This window comes from Littorina saxatilis, unplaced genomic scaffold (genome assembly GCF_037325665.1).
Source record: "Littorina saxatilis isolate snail1 unplaced genomic scaffold, US_GU_Lsax_2.0 scaffold_937, whole genome shotgun sequence".
In the NCBI taxonomy this organism is placed as follows: domain Eukaryota; kingdom Metazoa; phylum Mollusca; class Gastropoda; order Littorinimorpha; family Littorinidae; genus Littorina; species Littorina saxatilis.
The window spans coordinates 33,917-45,316 of NW_027126502.1; the positions used below are offsets into that span (position 1 = coordinate 33,917).

Genomic DNA, 11,400 nt, shown 5'->3' on the forward strand with positions numbered 1-11,400 from the left:
TTATTTCACAGAGTCAACTTTGTGTGCAGACTCTCTTCGGTGTCCGAACCACCCCCCGTGTATACTACATTGGGTGTGCACGTTAAAGATCCCACGATTGACAAAAGGGTCTTTCCTGGCAAAATTGCTTAGGCACAGTTAATAATTGTCTACCATACCCGTGTGACTTGGAATAAGGCCGTGAAAGGTAAATATGCGCCGACATGGCTGCAATCTACTGGCCGTATAAAATTTCATCTCACACGGCATCACTGCAGAGCGCCTAGAACTGTACCCACGGAATATGCGCGATATAAGCCTCATTGATTGATTGATTGATTATATTCAAATATAACGCTTATGTTGTAGTGCAGTGTATCGTTTGTCTGTATGTTACATGCACCGCCACGAGAAAATACAATTGATTTGATTTGATTTGAGTTTGTTTTTGACAAGCACGGATAGTGTTGTCTGGTGTACGAGTGCGTGTCCCAACAGTCCGCAAAGTCACCCATTGCACGCCCCTGTTAAAAAAAACCAAGTCGCGTAAGGCGAAAATACAACATTTAGTCAAGCTGTCAAACTCACAGAATGAAATTGAACGCACTGCACTTTGTCACCAAGACCGTATATGTACTCATAGCATCGGTAGTTCACCGCTCGTGGCAATGGCAGTGAAATTGGCAAGCCAGAAAAGCGCGGTAGTGGTTACGCTGAGGAGGATAGCACGCTTTTCTGTATCTCTATTTTGTTTAACTTTCTGAGCTTGTTTGTAATCCAAACATATCATATCTATATGTTTTTGGAATCAGGAACCGACAAGGAATAAGATGAAATTGTTTTCAAATTGATTTTGAAAAATGTATTTTAATCATAATTTTCATATTTTTTATTTTCAGAGCTGGTTTTTAATCCAAATATAACATATTTATATGTTTTTGGAATCAGGAAATGATGAAGAATAAGATAACATAATTTTTGGATTGTTTTTTAAACAAATTATGTTAATTGCAATTTTCATATTTTTAATGACCAAACTCATCAATTAATTTTTAAGCTGCGAAGCTGAAATGCAATACCACAGTCCGGCCTTCGTCGAAGATAGCTTGGCCAAAATTTCAATCAATTTCATTGAAAAATAGGGGTGTGACAGTGCCGCAAAACTTGACTAAATGTAAAAACAAGTCGCGTAATGCGAAATTACTACATTTAGTCAAGCTGTGGAACTCACAGAATGAAACTGAACGTAGTCCGCCGCTAGTGCAAAAGGCAGTGAAAGTGACGAGCCTGACTGACTATTAGGGTTTAACGTCCTCTTAGACCAAATGGTCTACAAAATGGGGGCCAAGATGGCGGACGAGTAAGGACACGCCTGTTTGGCTCTCTCCCGTGTAAATGTTTGTTTGGTCGAGTTCTGTGGTGTTGTGACAGGTGTGGTCTGTTGGATAGACGTGTGATGATCTCAGCGCTTTGTAACTTCAAGTAGGTGATAATATGCTTGTGATTTGCCGCAAAATGTGAAGATTTTGGACATTTCCTTGTGAGTCTGTTGTCATTTTGCATCGACCGGAGCATGTCCCCCGTGCTATTACTCATGACATCTTGTGTGCTATACGTCTTTGCACGTGCTGATGTGTGAGGTGTGACAATCGTCTTTCGCCTTTCTCGTTTTCTCATGACACAGGCGCCAGGAGAAGTATTTTAAGTTCTCAGAGGGATCTGTCTGTGTTAGGTGTCTGTTTTGTGTATGCCACAAGTACCAAACATAAATTGTGGACATTTCTAAAGCGAGACTGTCTACATTACGCGTACGCGTAGTTCTGAGCTGCTATTAACTTGGACTTTTTGCAATATTTTTTCTCGACATTGCCGTCGACAGTGGTTACCAAGAGTGTGTCGATGTCTAAGCGCTTAGCCTCACCGCTGCAAGACCTTGAGAAGCGGCCGTGCCCCAGTGACAGTTTATCGGACCCGGACGAGACGATCATCACCTGTTCCAACGAGCTGGCTTCGAGTACACCAAAGCCAAAGGGGAAGATGAGCCAAGAAGACCAACTGAAGGAAAAGATCACGACCTTCCTGTCCGATCCAGACATACTTAAAGTCTTGTCCAAAGCTGTGGCATCCCAGGTTATCGCTGAGTTTCGCAAGGAACTAGGCGACCTCAAGACGGAAGTTGCACATTACCGTGCGGAGGTGGAGAAACGCGACTCAGAGATTGTCCAGCTCCGGGAGAAAATGGATGACTTGGAACAATACAGTAGACGGAACTGCATCCGAATCAACAACATCCCGGAGATGGACAAAGAAGACACCGACATTGTTGTTAAGGCTGTTGGGAAGTCTGTCGGCGTTGACCTTACTGACGCGATGATAGACAGATCTCATAGAGTCGGTAGGAGACCTGGCCCAGGAGAAACATACAACAGAGCGATCATATGCAAGTTCACTTCGTTCAGGTTCAAGCTCTCTCTTATGAGGAACAAGAAGAACTTGTCCCAGACCGACCCCAGGAAGATCTTTCCTGATCGTGCTTGGCCAGCTGCCCGGACGCCCACCCCAAAGCACTTCATCAATGACGATCTGACTCAGGCTCGGTCAGAATTAGCCGCCAAAGCCAGACAACTGAAAAGGGAGAAAAAACTCGAAGACACCTGGGTGCGAGATGGTGTAGTTTTTGCTAAGCAAGGCAGTGCAGTTTCGAGAGTCACTACCATGCGAGGCCTCCTCGCTCTTCTGTAACTGTATATGTGTTACCTTACAATCAGCTTGCTTCCAGTGCTGTGTTCCAGACTTTTCTTCCCTGAATTTAATGAGGTAGCAACCGTTTATAGTAACAGAATATGGAATTGATTTACATATGTTCTACTGATGCTTCTCATTGATACCTGGAATATACATTCAAACGTGATATACAATAATAGTAAGTTGCTATTATTGATGATACATTGGCAACGGAAACATGTGCCTATTGGTGGTATTGCCTGTCGCACGAGCCTTGGTATGCAGTTATCACCGATGTAGAGCAACGTGACGGTATTCAGCACAGAAACTCTGTCTTTGTAACTGTCCCGTGCCTTGAGTGATGTTGACCTACTTGTCGCATCAGCCGTGCCATGTGTGTGACTGGTGGGAATGTGTAAAAACAGGCCATATCAGTAACCAAAACAGAAATATGTCACTCCAGTCCGCGTGCTCGCCTGTTTCAACCCCCCCCCCCTCTTGTTTCCTGGTATGTTGAAATGAGAGAGAGCCAATGGCCATATGCCTAAAAGGTTTCGTTTGAAGCGTTTATTTAAAATTATTATCTTTTGATTTGTTTCGTACTTGTTTACATTTTCCCGATCAATAATTTTCTTGTTCTCTTTGTTGGTGTTGTTTGTGGTGATTGTCTTGTTATTTTATTCTTATTTCACTCTCATCCTGAGACATTGTCAGATGATGTTGTTATTCTCTTTTCCTTTCTCACTCATCCACTATTGTAGCATTGAATATGAATTAGTTTTTCCCGGTTGTATCATTCTGAGCGCGGCACTGACGTGGTACCACCTCCTGGCCTCTGACTGGTTTGAAGTCTTGCAAAGAGCTGTGACGTAATGAGTGGATGTAGTCTTCAACAGTTCAGGGCCAGGATTGGGGGCTACTCCGGTGTCGCAGTCAAACTATCGACGCATAAACTTTATTTTATGAATATCAGAAATGTTAATTCATGTCTAGTTCTTTTGTTGTACGGGTCAAGAGGCTTGTCGCTAGCCCTCTTATTGTTCTTGATATTTAACGATGCCAGTTTTTCACACCATTTGAGTCGTCGAAGTCGATGTTGTAATAACGGTTTGAAAAATAAGACGAACATTTCTAATGTCCTCGTCAGTACATTGATGTTTGTGAATATGCTTTTCTGTTTCATATGTTTGTGTTTGTTGCTGCTTTGTGCGGATGTGGAACCAAACCCTGGACCAGTTCTTGATAGAGAACAAGGCATATCTATTGTTCATATTAATGTGCGAAGCCTTAAGAACAAAATATTTCATTTGCAGGCCGAATTAGGACGTTTCGATATTATTACTGTATCAGAAACGTGGTTGTCCACAGATGTTGATAATGAAGATATTAATCTGAATGGTTTTCATCCACCAATAAGATGCGATAGGCCTGGTGATGCTCATGGGGGTGTGGCGGTGTATGTGAAGAGTGATTTGATATGCAAACCCAGATACGATTTGAGCATACCTTCTCTAGAGGCGGTATGGGTGGAAACCAAAATCGACCAGGAGACCCTTCTTGTTGGTACTTTTTATAGACCACCAGATGCTAATGTAAATTACTGGGACTTGATTGATGAATCAATTCAGTCAGCATCAAGGACACCACAGAAATTGATAATACTTGGCGATTTTAATGCTGATTGTATGAACAACCCTCCGCCTCACCTTCAACGATTATTAAATGTTAATAGTTTGTTTCAAATCGTGACAGAACCAACACGAATTACAGAACATTCATCCACTCTTATTGACTTGATATTAACCCCATGTCCAGACATGATAGATGCAGTTGATATTTTCCCTCCAGTTTGCAGTGACCATTCTTGCCCGTATGTTAAAATAAAGAAAACAGTTGATTTAAAACGTTCATTCAAGCGCACCATTTATAATTATTCAAAACTCAATATTGGGAAATTTGTTGATGATTTGCTAAATCTAGATTGGCCTGAGGTTGTTAACTTAGAACCACTGGATGCAGCAGTCGAATCATTTACGGATATACTAATGACTACTGCCAAGCACTGTATGCCTGTAAAAACAGTTGTGATAAATGAACGAGATGCCCCATGGATAACCGAGGGAATTAAAAAGTTGATAAGGAAAAAACAAATAATACACAGTTTAGCTAAACGTTTAGATTCTATGTGGTGTTGGGCGTTATTCAGACGCATTCGAAACATTTTAGTAGACAAAATTCGTAAAAGAAAAGAAGAATATGATATTGAATTGGATGATAGAATAAATTCGCAAATACATTTTGGTAACAAAGATTGGTGGAAGTTAGTAAATAAATTCATGACCAAGAAAGGCCTATCACAGTCAGAAATTCCACCAATTGACAATAACGGAATTATTTGTTATTCTGATGAGGAGAAAGCAGAAGTATTTAATACATTTTTTGTTAACCAATCTTGTGTTGATGATGAAGATGATCCTTTTCCAACCCTGTCAGAGCACCCAGGATCCGCTCCTCCACTTATTATTACTACTGACATGGTTTCTGGAATTATTAAATCCCTTGACCAAAACAAGGCAGTTGGTCCCGATCTTGTTCATAACAAGATTCTTAAAGCAGCCGTAGACGTTGTCTCTGATCCACTTTCAAAACTGTTTAGTAGATCATTAGCCGAAGGTAAATTTCCAAAGGCTTGGAAAGTGGCACATGTTACCCCAGTTTACAAGAAAGGCGAGAAGTCACTATGCACAAATTATCGCCCAATATCCTTATTAAGCTGTATCGGTAAAGTAATGGAAAAATGTATTCAAACTCATATGTTTACGTATTTGACAGATCATAATTTATTGACAGTATCTCAGTCAGGCTTTATTCCAGGTGACTCAACTGTCTTTCAACTTCTTGGTATATATGACGATTTGTGTCAATCTTTGGACAAGCAATGTACATCACAAGCAATATTTTTTGATATTTCCAAAGCGTTCGATAGAGTATGGCATCGTGGTCTGATTTATAAATTATACGCAATAGGTATAAGAGATATGTTATTAGAATGGATCAAAGATTATTTGTCTGATAGAACTCAAGCTGTAGTTATAAAAGGTTGCATGTCAAATTACCGCTGTGTTCATTCTGGTGTCCCTCAAGGGTCAGTCTTGGGGCCACTTCTGTTTCTTGTTTATATTAATGACATTGTTGTTGATATTAAATCAATAATTAAATTATTTGCCGACGACACGAGTATGTACGTGTCCCTCGATAATACACTTGAACGCACTGAAATTTTGAATTCTGATGCACAACAGATAATGCAATGGGCAAAAAATTGGAAAGTTAATTTTAATCAGTCCAAAACTGAATTATTGACTGTCTCTTCTAGAAGACAACCGGAAACATTGCCGCTAAAATTTGGCGAAGAGATATTAAAGTGTAACTAAACAGACATTTTGAAGTGTCAGCTTTACTGAATTGCTTTATGTTTTGTCCAAGTATAGACCTGTAGAAGCGATACTGGACGATTTTTCCAACGTTTACTGCGTTTTCTGATTTACTACGATTTTTTAAAAGTGCTGAACCCATTTCAGATTTACCTGCTTATCTGTTCTTGATTTGATACTTCCAAAGAACAAGTGGTACTTTGAGTTCCGGTTTTATGTTTTAACCAATCAGAATTTGGTTCCTAAATAAAATCGTCTGCTGCCTGTCCCAGCAGAGTCGGCAACAAGCACTGCTTGCCACATGTGTGATGTTACCAACAGAAATAGCCATAAATTGGGCAAGGTAGCAATGTAAATGAATTGGATCTAACTAATGTGCTTGTACTGCATCTCTGGCCTTTGAATTCACTCCAAATGTACTGGCTCAGCGTGAGAGGCAACATCCTGTCGAAGTCGTAAGCACGAGGCTGACTGGGAGATTATTATTCGAAGAGCATGCTGAAACAGATTGTAAGTACAATATTTTACATGTTCTCGACATTTCTGTTGATCTTTCCTTAACTTTAATTGTTTCCTTGATTTAAAACCCTAGGGCTTGTATTTTCATTTGTGATACTAAGCACGTATCTTTACCACAGTATCTGATCACTTCACACTTGAATTTTGGAATGATGAAGTGGAATTATTTCTGGATCTAATTTATTCCTTGTTCCCCCCCTCTCGATTCCTTTTTTCGCCACATATGTATTGTCGTGTAAGGGGGTAGATTGTACTGGCTGATTTTTTGATTTTTTTTTACTTCGGTCAGATACAGATGATTGAAAAAAAACTTGTCAAGGATTTCAGAATTTAATAGATCTGTTCGAAGTTTTTACGGGATGGGTCCTGTTACAATATAGACTGAATGTGCGCAAGATGAACTTTTGATTAAACATACACACACAAATGAATCTCTTGATTTTGTTATACGGCGAATGTCCAGTTCCCACCACCACGTCTGTGGTATGTTTTTATACTGTTTGATTGAATAGACTGACGTGCATTCTCTCGCAAATGTGCGCGCGTGTGTGTTTGTCTGTGCCTCAGACTTATTAATCAAAGATGATGTTGCACATTGCAGATCTATGCGACAGGAGCAAGTGGACAAGACAGCTACATTTGTCTGAGCGAAGATCCAACGGTAAGCTCTTTTAGCCGAAGACAGCGAGCCTGGGTGCATGCATGCAAGCTTCTATCATGTTCGTGTGAGTGCTGCAGGGCTATTAGACGCCTTTTCATTATTCTTGATTTGGAGATCCATGCAGGGTATTAGAAAGTGCAGAATATACACGTTTGAACAAATACGATGTGTGTTTGCTCTGAAAAAAAGAAAAAACGCAACAAACAAACATTGTATTTGTTTAAAAGTATCACAAATATTTATTACCTGTATCTGCATGTTTTGATAATGATGAAGGGTAAATTACTTTGACGTGTGCTTTTTTTTTTAACCACACTGATAACGAATGATAGAAACACAGACACACTTAATAACATATCCACAAAAATTGTAACAATAAATGTAAGCTGAACAATGCCTGCAACACATTTCAGGCCTCAGAAGTAAGTAATTATGAGATTCAGACAGAGAGAGAAAGCCCAACACGAAACCAGTTGTGACATTTTTTATTTCATTATGTAATATTAAAAACACGACAACAACGTATTTCCTGTACTTAGTTTCGTGCAATTATGGATTGCAAAGTATGTCTAATTGAGTGGCATAAAGAGGCACAGTTGCATGAAAAACCAACTCGGATCTTGACTAGGATCAGGATTTTACATGGACACAACCTAGAATTTAACATCCTGGGGGGAGGGGGGTACTGCGCCTTTCACATCAAGATGTAAAGATCTATTTTAAATAATACTTATTAGAAGGGAACAAAATCAAACAAACTACAACAATCGTTCTGAGGGGAGAGAATTACCTCTTCCGAAGAAATTACCTCCCTTGCTTTTCTTGTCGTGACTTATGTAGAGTAAAGTGAATAGAAAGTGAATCAGTCAGTAACAAAAAAACCCACAACATTTCTTAAGATCAATGAGGAGTCTTGAAGTATTTGTCAATGTTAATCTTGTATGCATAACAAACAATATATTACGGATTGATAATTAAAGAAAATCGTCTCTTCTACAGGGTTGACCCCCCTAAAAAGGACACCCACAACCATACAAATTACTTCTGCATCTGTTGAACCAATTATTTTATATATGGTATTCATTATCTTCAGTTTATGTTCTGCCTTTCCAGTAAGTGGCAATTTTGTAAATTGAATGGTCTGACTTTTGTGCAATTTTAATTTTTTTTCTCCAAATTCGGGGGTCGACTAAACAGAACGAGTTTTGACATTGAGCGGTAGCCATTTTTACCTAATTTAAACCCTTCAGGCTTTTACCTTTTTGATTATTTTGAATGTCTGAGTATGTAAAAACATCCCCTTCAACCCCCAGGCTATCGATGACCTGAAGAAAGCATGCAGTTGCAGCTAGGTTCAGGGCAATCCTCAGACACGAAAGCGTTGGTGTCATTGGTGATGCAAAAGTTAGATAATTTAACCTAAAAATTTGCCACTTTGTGAACTGCACATGCATAAAATCAAGTTTAAGTATGCTGAATATGAAGTTATCCAGTCAATTGGTGTAGAAGTTATAGCATTTCTGTCAGTTAACAGTATTTAAAATCTCTAAAGTAAAATCTGACATAAAATTATTCGAAAGTTTTGCATAAACACCCAGACAATTTTTACGATATTCTCCTAAGCTTCTCCACTTCTCAGCCCTGTCTTGGAAATGAATTCGAATAAGGCAGTCAAAATAACTTAGTTTGGAGCACCCATCAATCAGAATAAGCATTAACTTTTGACACAGGAAATATCTTCTACCAAAAGCTCTCCTGGTTTTATTCTACATTTTTCCTGCATAATGGTAACAAATTTAATGATAAATCTAAACAACGAAGTGACTGTGGTAAGATGAACAAAGTTAAAAACAAAGGATTACTGTAAATGGTTTACGAATCGAAATCTAAACAAGTTTTAATGATAAGTAAAAAAAGCTAACGTCCTCGCATTTGTCCAGAATTATTCCATGTTTAACATGGGAACAGAGGTATAATTGGTCTAAAGAATTTATCTGTATGCAATGCCCGCTATAGGTGAAAGACTTTTGTGGAAGCCATGGAAGAATGCATCGCTGTTGTGCTGGTTCAGCTTGAGGTCCTGTCCTAGCGAATATCCTGCACACACAAAAACACGACTTTTTAAGCCACTTATGTTGCATTCCGTGACATAGCTTTGTTAAAACCGTGTGCCTGATAATAATGACAGATTTTGTTGATATACATTTTTTTTTAAGACACCCCATATAATATTGTTTGACAATCTCTTTCAACATAGTTTACGAATCACCAATGTGTATACAAACGCAAATAACCCACAGGTCAATAAATTACTTTCCAGAGAGAGAGAGAGAGAGAGAGAGAGAGAGAGAGAGAGAGAGAGAGACAGAGAGAGAGAGAGAGAGAGAGAGAGAGAGAGAGAGACAGAGAGAGAGAGAGAGAGAGAGAGAGAGAGAGAGAGAGAGAGAGAGAGAGAGAGAGAGAGAGAGAGAGAGAGAGAGAGAGAGAGAGAGAGAGAGAGAGAGAGAGAGAGAGAGAGAGAGAGAGAGAGAGAGAGAGAGAGAGAGAGAGAGAGAGAGAGAGAGAGAGAGAGAGAGAGAGAGAGAGAGAGAGAGAGAGAGAGAGAGAGAGAGAGAGATCAAAACTAGAAAATGTGTGCTATATAAAACAAGGATAATCACTGTCAAATCTTTGCTTGTACCTGCATGGTGTTTACTGCGCTATATACACAACCTGTTTTATTTCATTTATTTATTTAATTTTTTTTTGGGGGGGGGATGTTTTGTGATGAGGGTTTTTTCAAAGCCTTTACTGCTTTAAATCATTGAATCCACCCGACTTCGATTTATTGTTCAGTGATGGGTAATTGTGTGACCAACTATGTAAGTTAGTGATTGTTCTGGCTTCATACAATGACATTGCATTAATTTTATAAGTGTGTGTGTGTGTGTTTCAGGCAAAAGCTGATATTACAGTCCTAGTTGTATGCAGTACCTCTGCTTCTTCGTTCAGGAATCAAAGTATACAATCTAAACCGATTATTTTGTTCAATAATGTTCAGCTTACCATCCCGAAGAAGGCAGTAACGTGCCGAGATATTGATTATAGATATTAACGTACCTAACCTGGTTACTGGTGTGTTTTCTTTTTATTTCAATATTACACCAAAAGTCCTACATTTTTGTGCTGAGCAGCTTTGCTCAATTCTCACTGTGATTTTCAACATGTCTCTGTCACAGTCAAAAATCCCATCCCTTTGGAAAACATCTTGCATCGTCCCAGTTCCAAAGAAAACCCCGGTCAAAGTGATGAACGACCTGCGACCTGTAGCATTGACTTCTGCTGTCATGAAGGTTCTTGAGCGACTAGTATTAGTGAAGCTTCAGGTGCTTACCGCGGAGTTTATGGATCCGTGGCAGTTTGCATATAGAAAGGGTAGAAGTGTTGAGGATGCCGTTTTACATGTGTTGCACAGTATCTATTCTCATCTGGATAAACCTGGAGCATGTGTTAGACTGATGTTTTTTGACTTTTCTAGCGCGTTCAATACGATACAGCCTCACCTTCTTGCTGAAAAGCTACTGAAGATGAAAATTAGCGTTCCAACTGTATTGTGGGTCACAGACTATCTGACCAACCGACCCCAGTTTGTTAGGGCTGGTACAGTACCATCTAATGGCCCGAACACAAACACCGGTGCTCCGCAGACCGCGCTATCTAGTGTACTGAATACCAACACAGGAGCTCCGCAGGGAACAGTATTGTCACCTTTTCTGTTCTCCCTGTATACTGCTGACTGCAGGAGTTCTCACGGGTCGTGCTTCATCGACAAATTTGCTGACGATACTGGACTTACAGGACAGATTACTGACGACAATGACACACACTACAGACAAGAAGTTAGCAGCTTTGTGGACTGGTGCGACGAGAATTACCTGGACTTGAACACAGGAAAAACTAAAGAAATGATTTTTGACACTAGAAGAAACAAGTCGCGTAAGGCGAAAATACAATATTTAGTCAAGTAGCTGTCGAACTCACAGAATGAAACTGAACGCAGCAAGACCGTATACTCGTAGCATCGTCACTCCACCGCCCGTGGCA

The 11,400-nt window shown here is 39.7% G+C and overlaps 1 protein-coding gene and 1 long non-coding RNA gene across 2 annotated transcripts; both read left to right on the top strand.

Moving 5' to 3' along the window:
* Nucleotides 1–1,878: 1,878 nt before the first annotated feature.
* Nucleotides 1,879–2,721, top strand: LOC138954943 (uncharacterized). The gene has a single exon (XM_070326683.1). The coding sequence runs from the start codon at nt 1,879–1,881 to the stop codon at nt 2,719–2,721; it is 843 nt and encodes a 280-aa protein (XP_070182784.1).
* A 3,786-nt stretch (nt 2,722–6,507) lies between these two features.
* On the top strand, nt 6,508–10,451 carry LOC138954944 (uncharacterized). The gene is made up of 3 exons (XR_011452029.1): nt 6,508–6,647; nt 7,258–7,317; nt 10,253–10,451. It is a non-coding gene; the product is annotated as an uncharacterized lncRNA (long non-coding RNA).
* Nucleotides 10,452–11,400: the final 949 nt, after the last annotated feature.

What these genes read in the sequence shown, in the direction of transcription:
- LOC138954943 (XM_070326683.1), top strand. Translation starts at nt 1,879, where the DNA reads ATGTCTAAGCGCTTAGCCTCACCGCTGCAAGACCTTGAGAAGCGGCCG.